The sequence below is a fragment of the Aplidium turbinatum genome, chromosome 7 (assembly GCF_918807975.1).
Source record: "Aplidium turbinatum chromosome 7, kaAplTurb1.1, whole genome shotgun sequence".
Taxonomy (NCBI): Eukaryota; Metazoa; Chordata; class Ascidiacea; order Aplousobranchia; family Polyclinidae; genus Aplidium; species Aplidium turbinatum.
In genome coordinates, this window is record NC_137478.1 from 5,614,589 (window position 1) to 5,629,271 (window position 14,683).

The 14,683-nt window shown below is 36.6% G+C and overlaps 1 protein-coding gene across 1 annotated transcript in view; it reads left to right on the forward strand.

The window, feature by feature from the left end:
• The first annotated feature begins 2,605 nt into the window (after nt 1-2,605).
• LOC145774289 (transcriptional protein SWT1-like) overlaps nt 2,606-14,683 on the forward strand; it is a 28,878-nt gene continuing 16,800 nt past the window's right edge. Inside the window, exons 1-4 of the mRNA XM_082585492.1 lie at nt 2,606-2,794; nt 3,926-4,548; nt 6,273-6,345; nt 7,853-8,031. Coding sequence (XP_082441618.1) covers nt 2,650-2,794; nt 3,926-4,548; nt 6,273-6,345; nt 7,853-8,031 — 1,020 coding nt within the window. The 5' untranslated portion in view covers nt 2,606-2,649. The remainder of the gene's footprint in view (nt 2,795-3,925; nt 4,549-6,272; nt 6,346-7,852; nt 8,032-14,683) is intronic.

Below are 14,683 nucleotides of genomic sequence, written 5' to 3' on the forward strand. Positions count from 1 at the left end.
TAATTGATGCAAAAAACATTACCTTAAAATCATTTTTGTGTTGCAGTGTGGACCATTTACCGAGGATCCCAGTGCCTTAATACCGTGCAAGCTCTGTACAAAGTTAAAAACAAAAAAAACCTAGATTCACCTAAATTTGAAAAAAAAAAACTTAAAACCCAGATGTGGTCAAAAAAACCCAGATCTAGGTGGAAAAACCAAGCTCTGGCATCCTTGCACAATACGCTTTTGTTAGATTTCCTTTTGTGTCTATTGCTTTACCTTTTCATCGACTATTGCGGAGAAGTCTCCGTCTGGACTGTTGTTTTCTGGTGTAATCGCATTACTCTCAAGTGATTATACCTTTCACATTGTGAAATTATTCAACTTCTTGTTTATTATGAAGAAAAAAATAAATCAGTTCACAGAACAGAATAATTTCTAAGCATTTATAGGACACTAAACAAAGTACACGTAAGTTTAGTTTGGAAATATTCAAACTGCATCATTTTCTGACGCTTTTCTAACATTAGCAGCAACACAAAACCCTATTGTTTTGTTGACTATATGTTGCAAAATATGTTTTCCAACACAACAAAATATTTTTGAAACTGCTTGCAACATTAGCCTACATCAAAATGACTTCACACTGACTGAACGCGCATGATGTGGTCCGAATTTTATATACGGGAAGGAAGCCATTTCGAAAAAAAAAGACTTAGGATGAGTTCTTCTTATTCTTGCAATTGTGGTTATATTGTAGGTTACTGCAGAAGCTACCTAGTATTGTAATAGAGTGATTTAGGGATTAATGATTTCCGTCAGGCTGCAATCGTTATTGTAGTGTCAGTGGCGTAGCTAGGGAATGTGCCGCCCGGGGCGGATTCAGATTTTGCCGCCCCTTCAAGAAAAAGCATGTGAAAATGAATTTTTTTAATTGACTTAAAGTGAAATTATTGTACGTTTTGAACCAGTAGCGTAGCCAGTAATTTTGAAAGGGGGAGTTTTAAGGGCCGGCGGGCGAAGCCCGACGGCGTCTACGCCAAAGACGACACCCAGCGGCGGGGGGTCTGGGGGGCCTCCCCCAGAAAATTTTGAAAAATTACTTTGGATTTGGTGCATTCTGAGAGCATTTTCAACAAAAATGTGGGTATAAATCCTCTAGTATAAATATTCTTGTAAAATGGTGCTGTCCGGTGGCATAGCAAAAGGATAAGATCATGTTTTCTCGGGAATTTTTCGGTAACTTAATAAAGCTAAGTCTCTATGTTTTCTTGTTGCTAATTCCTGGCTGAGATATTTGAATGTTTGGTATTGGCAAAACTCGCTCTTTTAATGGAGTTTCGTTTAAAATTAGGCAAACTTTGTTTTAGAGACATAGAGACTGAAAGCATCATTCTCAATATCGTGACGTCACATGCGTGCCAAAGGGGGGGTTGTAACTCCCAAACCCCTCCTCCCCCTCGGCTACGCCACTGTTTTGAACGTTGCCATTCTGTTCGCTTTTATTTTCCGTGTACTTTTGCATTATCAACAAAAAAAACAAAACGTCTTGTCTGAAAGTGCCGCCCCCCAGACGTGCCGCCCGGGGCGGTCCGCCCCCCCCCCCCCCTAGCTACGCCACTGTGTAGTGTAAACAATGCATCTACGCTTCTTCACACTTCATAATTGCGCCTTCCAGACAAAGCGAATAGAGGAAAGCGAAATTAAAAGATCCATGAATAGCTGCGTTTACGAAAACGACAATTGTCGTCTTACGCACAGCAAGAGCGACTGTCTCGGACGACAATTGTCGTTATATGCACTTAACAGGTTAAGTGACGTAAAAAATGGCGAAAAGAAGATGATAGAAAGCAAATTAAGTGATGGAATTTTTGTCAGCTGGTTGGCTTAGGGGTTAAGGTTAGCGCTAGAAAGTAGTCATTTCATTGACGTGCGTTCGATTCCCACCACTGCTATTGCTCTTTTTCTTCTGTAATTGCCAAATAAAGTTCAAAACAAGCATTAACTCTCTAGATGAGTGCGAAAAGGGTCACAATTGGACGGTAGCCTCTTATAACATGTTCTGATTGGTTGGCGGTTGCATTGCAGTTATTCGCAGTGGCAGAATTTCGACTTGTTAAAGTGGCTACCTGCAAAGTTACATAAGATAAGATTCATTGCGAAAGAGATGACAGAAATTTTTGCAAAACAAAAGTAAATGAAATAGTTTGATAAATTTGACTAAAAACAGCAGCCTAAATTGTTTAACTAAATAGATAACGAAATGACTACAAAGAGTCATCATGTCAACCGCTACGTTCAACAACTGCAACCTGTAAGCACACATAAAAAATAGTAAAAACAAAGTGAGACAAGAGGTTATATTTGAAGAATTTTGTGGTCATGGGAAATAAATTATTAGTTAGCATCTGGCAACACTGAGAGACATGTAAACAAATGTGAAACTTGTAAAACCTAACCAAATTTCCCAGCTTCTGCAATATAAAATGTGGTATTTCAATCAATCAATTGTCTATTTTATCAACAAAAAAAATTGATTTTATAAGTATTTTGTTCTGCAAAGTATTATATTTCCGTGTGATTTACTGTTTTTTGTTTTAATTAATCTAGAATCTAACTTACATAAGAATCATCTTGCTTGCCCTAATCAATGTCTTTCTAATTGTAATGAATACCAAGGAAAAATCTGAAATAGTAGCTAACATTCAGAAAGGATTGCCACCCAATTGGATTGTTCGATTTTCTACCAATCATACCAACAGAGTATTTTACTTCAACAAAGCCAACGGAATCACCACATGGACTCATCCAGGTTTGTGATTAAGGTTGTTTGTGAAAGTAAAATTCCTATTTGTATACTAGTACCGGTAGGTTACCATACTATTCTCTAGTTTATTAGTACTATTCAAAATAAAACATGATTAATGATTATTATTCTATAATCAGTAGGCCATATCCGGTTAAGACTTAAGACTAGATTAAGTATTATATTAAAAATTTTGTCATTTACTTTTATTAATAATACATTTACGCAGTGGCTATTCTTACCATGCAGCAGCTATAGCATCTAAATAAGTGGTCCCTTAGTCATTCTAACATAAAGTTGTTTTTTTACTTTCACTGTCTTTTGCTTTTTTGCTGCTTCCAGCTGTCTTTTGTGGCACGTTTCTAATTTGAGCACAACCCAATTTTTTATGCCTTTTCTATTAAGCCTATATATTTTTTTTTCTCTGAATTTCCAAATCAAATTTTCTGTTAAACTTTCCAACCTAGTTTAGGGAAATGATTGATTATGTTTTGGTGGTTATAAAAACTAACAACACTTGTTTAAAAAAAAATAGTCTTATACTATAGATGCGGTATGTATAATTTATTGTTTGAGGGTTTTAGTTTTGTAATTTTTTTATGTTTTTTATGCATGCGCGGCTTTACGTTTTGCAAAAAATATGCATAGCTTATGTGTACAACATGCCTGACCTGAGCACATATTGAGGTCATGTGTCTTGCTTGAGTAAACAGACTTCTGAGCTATATTCTTAGCCTCAGAGGCTATATTTACAATCTTCATGATCCACATCACAATGTATGGTGAATATAGTGTCTGCCTTTCTTTTTTGCCAAAGTTACATTTTTATTTGTCAAAGAGATATGGCCAGGTTTATCGAACGAAATTGCTTGCAATTGTTTCCACATAACCAATTTTCTTTAGTTTTTTTGTTCAAATTTTGTTTTGGTGTTGTAGCCTAGATAGTGAAAATTACTGATTGTGTGCATTATATTTTTGCTGTTAATAAGTAGGTTTGGTGAGTGTCTAAATTGATGATACTGATTAATTTCTAAAAATCAGAATTTTATCAATGTAGGCTATATTTTTAGTGTTCACTATCTAGGTGGTATTCTACAAATACCATACTGAAATTTAAATATGAAATTTTTTTTGCAGAAACTGAAAAGGATTTGACTCAATACTCAATTAAAAGGAAAAGACATTCCAAAAGTAAAAAGGTGTCCTTTTCCACAAAAGGTTCTGTGCACAAAGAAGAATATTCCGGGCAATGTCAGAATGAAAACAAAACCTTAAGCAATGGCTTCTTTGAAGACCATGCAGTTCAACAAAGCCATCAGTCACGTAAAAGAACATTGAAAGATGAAAAAAGAGATATTGATTCGAATAGTAATAATTTGGCTCACTGTGAGAAACATGATACTGAACCAAAAGACAAATCAAAAAAGAAAAAGAAGAGAACAATTGAAGTTGAACCAGAAGCTGTTTCTGACAGTCACAGTAGACAGGTTTTGTCTGCTGCTGTCATAAGTCCTTTAATTCGATCCAGAACTAACAACAAACATGTCATTAAACAAAAGACTAAAACAAAACATACGATATCTAAAATAACATCGGAAACAGACATAAAGCCAAACACACAAGCAAACTTAAGATCTTCCCTGGCTATGCAGCTGTTAAAAAATTATGACGATGATGGTGATGCATCTCAGAAAATTATGCATGACAGTCATATGTCAAGTGCTTCACAGTTCAATACTTTGCTCCAAAATCAGAACTCGGTAAGTAAAAAACTAGTTTAGGTATATACATAGGCGTCGAAATAGGGTGGGCCGGGTGGGCGACGCCCACCCTGCCGTGAAACGAACGTGGGCAAAATATGTTTTGCCCACCCTGTTTTCATGACACCTATGAAGTGTTCGTTACAATTATTTCCGTTTTTGTTAAACGCTGAATTATCCAACCAACTGCAGCGCAACTCTTGTTTTACGCTATGTCTCTCGCTGGGTATCCGACAGAACAAAGCAATTCCGCAACAACGCTGCGTTGAAAAAAAGGCGGTACTCACTGCATTGTTGTTGTTACAGCAACTGCACATGCTGGCAATTCCTGGTGAGAGAAAGCCACGTTTGATCTTTTCTCCGAATGGTCTCCCTTTCGTTACGTCACAATCAAACTTCAGTTCGGGGTCAGCGTAAGGGAATATGACATCATAATGAACATGACAATAAAATAACCCAAACTAAAGACGTACTGAAACAATCGCTTTTTACAAATCAAAATGCGGCAAATCCGAAGGCGCCACTAGGTAACAGGGCACGAGTCACGCGTTTTTTAGATAGCAAAGGAAAACATAAAAGAAGTTTGTTTAGTTTAGCACCGCTCATAAGATCGCAAGAAAGCAAACAATTTAATGTAAAAATTTCTTTTGTGGTCCCTTTGTCTGGAACAAATCCAAACTGTGCGGTTGAAATTTCCGATTTTAGTTTTGGTCTCAATCTCATCATCATGATTCGGAGTCAGATGTTTGTTAGGTGATTCACAAGGCTAATTGTTTTGTGGAATGAGCATTCTGTTGCTCCCGTTTTCTTTGGTAAAGTTATGAATATGGAACGTACCATATCACTAGGGATGTTTCCGGTGTCATAAATATGATTTAAGATCTCAGTGGTTAGGTCTAAACCCCACTCATCTAAAGCTTCGAGAATTTCAACTATAAAAGAAACGATATTGTGGAATAAAATACAAAATTCTCTAAATGAACAGAAGGCGTCGTTGGATTTAGAATTTTGTAATAGTTGAGGATTCTAATATATTCTAAGTTTGCATGCAGACGGCGACGCAGGGTACATGTCAATTTTATGTGAGCAAACATTAATAGTTCAAAAAGAAATTTAATTCGCTTTTCAGTTTTAAGATCTCAGTGGTTAGGTCTAAACTCTAAACCCCACTCATCTAAAGCTTCGATAATTTCAACTAAAAAAGAAACGATATTGTGGAATAAAATACAACATTCTCTAAATAAACAGAAGGCGTCGTTGGATTTGGAATTTTGTAATAGTTGAGGATTCTAATATATTCTAAGTTTGCATACAGACGGTGACGTAGAATACATGTCGATTTTATGTGAGCAAACATTTCAATTTGATAGTTCAAACATTTTGCGCTAAATTTCATTTCAATTTATTTTTCTTTATCGGAATGCAAAAGAAACGATATTGTGGAATAAAATACAAAATACTATTCAAAACTGTCGCCGAATCGGACTGTAGCCGAATAGGGAACTAGCCGAAACGGGCCATTCCGGTACACATTCAATGAAGTCTGTTTAAAAACTCTCGCCCACTCAGAATTCCTCTCTTCTAAGAAAAAATCGACGCCTATGGGTATATATATATATACCTGCACTTTAGCATGGACTTCCTTCTTAAGAACAGCTCTAAAAAACGTGAATTGGAGTGAAGGAGATGTCACTGATTTTTTTTGGTGGGTTGTATTTTTGTAGGAACATTCTGACCATCGTTCCGATTCATCTCCAAAGCCAGATGTGGAGATGCAAGATATTTCTACAATACAAGGTAATATTTATATATGTATATTGTATAGTCATTAGTTGAGTTGATGTAAATTTACAACTTTTATGAAAACCAACAGGCTGCACAATAGCTTTTTTGTTTCTGGAGATTAGGATGGCAACTGTATGTATTTGTCAAATGTTACACAAATTACACAAGCTCTTTTTCTTAACGTATGTACTGGAACGCACCGTGTTTGAAACGCTTTGATTATATCAAAGTTTTGTAACTGTTTAACAGTTACAATAATCATTGATTTTTTCTGTGACGTTTATTAGCAACTTATATTGTGAAGTGATTTGATGCCATATGTTTCAGCAAGCAATTGCAATCCAGGCCCAGGCCTCGAAATTCGTTTTTGTTGACGGCGGACAAACGTGTCCGGTCTGAGCAGCTATCTCGGCAGACAAATTAAGTCTCACGGCGGACACACCAGTTTTAACGTCATTTGTCATGCTTAATCATTTTATCTTGATATTTCTTTGCCATTTGAGAACTGTTCTATAGCTATACGGTTTAGAAGGCTTTAAATTTCAGCGAAGTCACTCTGAAAGGCTTTCATCAGACCAACAATGTGCGCTTGAAGAGTCAAAGCGCCGTGTAGCTGCGTAATACGCCGCCTAACTGATTAACTTCCACAGAACGAGGTCGTGTGGCTACTTGCGTCACAATGCTCTGGGCACGAGTCGGAAAACTTCTATTGTACACTAACGCTACTATTTTCTGCTGTGCAAAGTATCACTAGGCTTTTTTTAGGTTAATTTTTGCGTGTCATGTGAGCGAAAGTAAATTTTTCCGGGGCGTTTTCTTACTGTAATACCAAAACTTAACAAATTTTGCTGCATCTTGCTGTAATAGCCTACTCGTATTTCTAATTTTGTAACCAACCTTTCCTTATCAATATTACTCGGAGATCAAAGCCAGACATTGTGCCATTTATAAGACTTGAACTAAGTTGCGCGTGATTAGTGTAGACTGTAGAAGTACCGGTACTCCCATCGATTCTTAGCGAAGAATTTACCTTTATTACGATGATTCAATGTCATCAATTGTTGAAGCAACGTAAAAATCAAAAGTTTTCTTACTTGAATGGAAGTTAAGGGATACAGTATTCACATTTTCTAGATGCGCGCTAGAATGCGCGGGAAATTGCATTCTCGCAACAATAATTGTTCGTGCTATGTAATGACGATTTGTATCGCTAGTTCTTGTGTTATTTCTGGCGGATAAATATGACCGATCTAGAGGGTACTTCCCGCGGACATCACGTGCTGAGACGGCGGACATGTCCGCCATGAATTTCGAGGCCTGCACGCCTGCAGGCCTCGAAATTCGTTTTTATTGACGGCGGACAAACGTGTATGTCATCTACCATGCAAAAATTGTCAACAATACTGTTATAGCTATCTATTATAATATATATTTGTTTTCATCAGTGTTTGCTTTGCTTTACTTCTGAGTAATTTGTGCAAAACTGTGTTTAAAATTTATTCCATTTCTTGTTATGCAGTCAGAGAACCAGCTGGGATTATTCCTCCTGCCCCTGCTTTGATGTATGTAGTTGTGGATACAAATGTGTTTTTGGGATCCAACGGTTTAAGAAACATTGATGTGCTTGTAAATTGGTATCCTTTGCCAAACGGAGAGTTCCGCAGAGCCCTTGTAGTGATTCCGTGGATTGTTCTTCAAGTAGGTTGTTTTTACATAGAGATGTACCGATATATATCGAATTATCGGTAATTATATATCGGTATCGGCCATTTTTTGAGTATCGTTATCGGAAAAATTTGGCCGATACTAAACATGTAAAAAAAGGCGTTTGCTACGGTTATAGGTGAATTGTTCGTAAACAGTTGTTCATAAAACAATTGTTCGTAAACAGTTGTTCGTAAAATTAAGTTGTTCATAAAACAATTGTTCGTAAACAGTTGTTCGTAAAATTAATTCTTCGTAAAACAATTCTTCGTAAATCATTTCTTCGTATACATCAATTGTTCGTATAGTGAATTGTTCGTAAACAGGTGATAGGTCAATTGTTTTTGAACAATTTTTCAGTTGTTACTCAGGGGTGCCGGAAGCGGGGGGCATCATGGAGGGACAGGGGCGCAATGGTGCCCTTTTAAAGTCATGTAAGCTACTGCACATTTTGCAATATAACAATTTCTGCTATTCGCTTTTAGCCTAATTATAACACAGGCCAACAAAAAAATTTTGGCACAAATAAAAGTGAGAGTCATTTTAAAGTATTTCATGGCCCCTGATTCCGAAAATGCACTTAGTGTTTTCGAATTGGCTCTAGTTTTCGTGATATTCAACAATGAAAATATTTTTAAAATCGTTAATCAAAGCTTTCAATCATAAGCTCAAAATAATATTCACAGCACAAATTCTGCAACACAGTAGGTTACATCATTATAACATAGGATGATGTCCTTCTTAGTATACCAGACACTTGCATCATTACTCGATAGTGAGCTTATAGATGAGCATTATTGTTATATCTTATCTTAAAAGTTAAAAAAAAGCCCTTTCAGCAACAAAAGTGCCCTTTTTCATAATCCTGCCCCCCACCAGTCAATAATTATTTCGGCGCCCCTGTTGTTAGTTGTTACTCGTGCAGGACATTTCCTTTGAAAATGCTCAAATTTCCAATACCGTATTTACTTGATTGTAAGCCGCGGCTTATAAAGTTTTTTTTTCCATCATGTTTGCGGCTTAAATTCAAGGGCGGCTTACATTTTTTCTTTTTGCTTTTTTCCTTGTCGACTTTGCCATAGATGTTTTGCCGTACTGCGTTGTCTGATGCCGACAATTGTGAAGTTGTGACGTGCATTTTAAATTGTTACATGCATTTATGACGTGCATTCGAAAGAAAAAAAGGAGTTGTCAGTTTTATTTATGGTCAGGGTTGCCAACCTTGCGGTTTTCAAAATTATATTGTAAAATTATAAGATCATATAACAGTATTTGCGGCTTACATTCAAGGGCGGCTTACAATCAAGCGCGGCTTACAATCAAGTAAATACGGTAAGTAGTTTCTTGCCCTTGTGCGTTAAGTGCACTATAATCTTTGTAATAAAGCTGACCACCATACAAAAGTTTTGGTTTTCCTTTTTCGCTGCCATTCTGAATCAGGGGCTCTACTACACTCTGTCTGCTCGTCTACAGCACGTCACATCTAGCACATCTTTAGCATATACGCTACCCTACAGGCCCGTAGCCAGCCGGGGGCCAGGGGAGGATTTGCCTACCCTGGTAAAATCCCAACATTCTCGAGCAACAGCTACAATTATAATGATTTTGCCCATCTTTCCCGTTGCAGAGCTCCAACCTAGGCCCAATTAACTACAATTGTTTTGTTTATTTAACAGCTAAGATGATTAAACAATTTCGCCCCCCCCCCCCTTACCCTCTCCTTTGGCAACCTTAACATGTTCATTGTTCAATTGAACCAAGGCCAACACGTGTTAGGTTGATAGAAAAATTGTCAGAAACTGTGCAAAATGAAAATGTTTTGGGAAAGAATGATAACCTAACAAAGAGGGACAGCAGGCCTACAAACCGGTACAAATTAGGCTATTTGATATCAGCTGTCGCTATTCTCAGTACCATACCTAATTCTAAGGGTCAGTCAGTGATAACCAATTTGTGCAGTGATAAACCAAATTTGTGCAGTGATAAATCGCAAAATGTGCAGTGGTAAAGCAAGTGGTTTTTGAAGACAACGCATACAAAATATAAACCTGTAATCTTCAAAAACCACTTGCTTTACCACTGCACATTTTGCGATTTATCACTGCACAAATTTGGTTTATCACTGCACAAATTGGTTATCACTGACTGACCCTTAGAATTAAAACAAATTTAGCATAGGTAAACAAAATTTTATTTACATTGATTGGATTGAAGAGAAAAAATAAACACTGCTTAAAAGATGACGCATACAAAATGTAAACCCGTAATCTTTTAAGCAGTGTTTATTTTTTCTCTTCAATCCAATCAGTGTAAATAAATTTTGTTTCTAGTTTTCTGATCTGTGAAGTGTTCAACCTTGCAGCAGATATTGCTACATTTGGATCTAGCACTGCCATTTGTGAGTGTGGATTCTCAGTGTTAACAAGGGTTGACGCTTCCACTAGAGAGAGAGAGAAACGTTTTATTTTGTCTGTTGCGAGAATAGTAGGCTGCCGCTATACGGTACAAATATATTTCACGACAGGCAGCAGCGAACGATTGCATTAGTCATCGAGTCAGCTGCTTCCCGTGGCATACACTCTTACACTACTTGGGCGACAATGCACTGACATCTTTATGAACTGCTGACAAAAAATGATATTCAATATAATCTTTAAGATAACAGTGTGCAGTGTGCACACAATCTCACGAAATCACAAATAGGGGAAACCTGTGCAATCTGATACCATGCGCAAATTGGACTACTCCTTTTATTTCTTTCAGAAGTGCATCAAACTGGCATTTTGTTTCTAGGCAGCCGATTGTAGCAAGAATTAACAGCGATAGACACCATGTTTCGCCCATGAGGCTGGGCTCGTCAGTATTGCACCGTATTCTTGCCACAAGGGTATTCGGAGCATGTTACTACAAAGACAGGCAAACTTGGTGCTTATGGCCTTTGAACATTCTGTATCGAAATCTATCGATTTAGACTTGTTTGTGAGACGGTTTGCATCCAAACATCCGCGACTGCAATTGCAATAGACTAGCTTACGGGTGTATTTTATAGGCGGAATGTAATTATATATATCAAAATCCTCGTCACTAGCTGCTTCGAGCCAGTTAAAGTTTTTGCTCATAACAAGTACCGCTATTTATACAACAAGTCAACAATTGCTATGTTATGTTGGTCATTCTAATAATTATGGTTGCCGTGATTTAACTAGCGGATAAAATAAGAGACCAGTGTTGGTCTTAACACTAATCTGATATATTGCAATTTTTGTGGATACCGGTATTTAAGAGATTAAAATGCCAAAATCATTTAAATTTTTTCGCCCCCCCCCCTCTAACAAAAAGTTGGCCCCCCCTTGGTCTGCGGTCTGGCTACGGCCCTGCTACCCTAATTAATTGTTCGTAAAGAATGGTAACTGTTTTACAAACAATTTGTATTACGGTCAATTGCATGCACGAAGAAATGCTTTACGAAGAATTGTGTTACGAAGAATTAATTTTACGAACAACTATTTACGAAAAAACGTCGGACACCGTTTGCTACGAATTTTCTACAGAAGCAAAGATATAGATTTTTTAAAGCAGCCTAGTAACTAACGTCATATTGATGTAGAAAAACAACAACTTGTTCAAATTTTTGACACCTCACACTCCCATGAATTCTTGCGCACATTTTGGCGTTAGTTGCTTGCAGTGATTCTACTCAAACAAAACGTTTTCTTTCAACAGTTTTGCGTTGTTCAATTCTCAAGCTGTGAAGAAAACTCAATTTCTCCAATATTTATCATTGTGTTTCTTTTTTACTCTCAGCAGAGTATAAAACTTGTAAAAGTTTTTTATCAAGACGGACTATATTAGTTTTTTATCCATACGACGTCATGAATAAAATTCTATCTCAAATTTCAGATCGCAAAATTTGTCACTCGCACATTGACTCAACGTCTGCAGACATTAAATCAATACAAAAATGACGGATTTTGCGGTCTGGAATCGGCGTAATGACGTGACATCATCTAAACATTTTATCGAATATAATGAATTAACAAATTCGATCATCACAAGTGGTTTGCTGGTGGTAAACAAATACGTGTTCGTGGCAATGTGTATTCGCCCCATAGAAATCGCCTTAGCCCAGATTCTGGTGAGAGTGTGAGTGCGTGATGACTAGAGATGTAAAAAAACGGTTTTTTTTGTTTTTAAAAAAAACGAGCTCGTTTTTTTTTGTTTTTTATCGTTTTTTTTTGTTTTTTATTCGTTTTTTTTGTTTTTTTTGTTTTTTTTACCTATTTTTTTATTAAATGTCACAATATGCAGCAATTAGGGTAAACTCATTGCAATAGCGTCTCTTTCAACAAAAAAATAGTCTCATAACTCGTATAACATCTTTCAAATGAGACAATATGTCTCTCAAGTCTCAACACACGAGCCATAAAGGTTTCTCATCGTCTCAAATAGTAACACAGTGTCCTATGGTTGGCACATCTCAAGTATTGTCTGTAATTTGGTTCAGCCAGTTGTTAAATGCAGTACCACACTCGTGTACAGTTTCGAAGCCACCTGGGATTTTGGTTAATGGGCATGTTACGTTAGGACCAGGTGGTCAGGGTCCTGTTTCTCTACTTCACAAAGGCACTTTTCACCAGCACACCACACCATTACCAGTACAACGTCAAGAGATTGTTCCAGTTGATGTGCATTTGGTGCAAACGTGATGAAAATCACACAAGCGGTTCTCGAGTTATAAGTGAAATAACCTTAGCCACTAAGTGGCTTTATAGATAAGGAGCAATAGAAAAACGGCCATATCTCAAGAACCGCTCAACATATTTACATAAGTTTTAGCTCTACCCCCATGTTTTATGGGGTGGGCTATCTGTTTATGAATATTAAAACAAGTTTTGGCTACTACTTTTTGAGCTAAAAAGAAATTAACCTCTTGTCGTTACGCACCAATAAAACCATGGTGCGTAAATTAAAAAAAAAAATAATTGGGTAGAAGAAAGATTGATGACAAGTTTGGCAAAAGCAGTGTAGTGCTAAAGTCCCAACTTTTAGCCCAAATCACATTTAAATGTAGTGAAAGATGGAAACGTTTTGATGTTTTTTTATTTTCCCTGAAGAGATTCAATAATCCTTTGTGACGTCATAGTCATGTTTGTTTTCCCTTAATCACACCATTGTGCTGTCATAGACATGTTTAAAAGAAGTATGGTTATTGGTTGCACTTAATCCATCCAATTTGAACTAGTTTGCAGAACTTTGAGACTTTAGCACTTTTTTTGTTTTTGCCTAACTTTTCATCAATCTTTCCTCTGCCCAATAAAAAAAATTAAAGTTTGCATCATGGTTTTATTGGTGCGTAACGACAAGAGGTCAATTTCTTTTTATCTCAAAAAACAGTAGGCCTAGTTCTCAAATAAAATAAGTTTTCATCTTTGATGTTTGTTTTGTATCTTTATCCTGCATTGTGGGAATATGGGTAAAACTTTATACTTGTCAGGAAAAATATTATGAAGCATTTATTCACTCTGTGAACACTGAGCAGTGCTGAAAAACTCCACTTTAAAGGAAAAATTTCTTCATTCAAGGTTGGTAGAATGGTAGTTACTAGCAATAGTCAACATGGGTGGTGGGCATTTGAAAGGAACATTAACCTAAACCTTTTCTGACAAATGCACTAACTTTTGACAGCTAAAAATATCAGTGATAAGGTCTCTTGCATTATATGTCCCAAATAATCTGCAAGAAGCATCAATGACGAAGTGTCCAATCCAAGATCTTACAACACACGAAAAGAATACTTCTGTTTCAACATTTATAAAGCATATACATCGTTGGCAAGCCATCAGTTACAAAACATGTTTAAACAAGCTATTGGCAATAGCTTGCATTAGTAAATTACCACGTCCACAAACAAGGTAAATGTGTGTACTGAATACTGCCACCTTGTTTTGTCAAAATTTCGTCAACCCATTGAGTGTGTACAAGAATAACCAGTACCACAGTATACTAACATCATAGGCTAACTTCCATAAAAGGAAAAAGAAATTAACTCATCTACATTATGTCATGTATCAAATTTCATTAATTCAATGTTTGTCAGGTCTACTGCCACAAACATGCCAGAGAATGAAGAAGAAAGCGAAACAACATAGGTCCTCATAGGACTATGCAAGAACATATGCTGCCAAACACAAACACTTAGGAATTTCAGCACACCAATAAAACTATTTTTAGTAATTTAATGTTTTTCAAGAGCACTATAATGAAACTAAGCTGTAAATTGCAAAAAAATTGCAACTTTTCCAGAAAAATATGAAAAAAAACAAAAAACGAGTGTTTTTTTTGGCTCAAGTTTTTTTAGAAAAAAAACACGTTTTTTTTAAAAAAAAAAACGGTTCGTTTTTTTTGCATTTACATCTCTAGTGATGACACGTGCTACACCACACCAAGTAACGCAACAGAAATAGCGAAGAGCAAGTATCACTATAAAAATAACACAAAAATGTGACGCAAATCGGCAACATCAAAAGACAAAGATGTTCTTTGACTTGTCAGCAGCAAGTGGTGATAACTGTGGGAGTTCGTTGCGCGCGCAGCCTACTTTGCCATGACATTGTTTAAGCTTGGTGAGTTTATTACAACGAAAGGT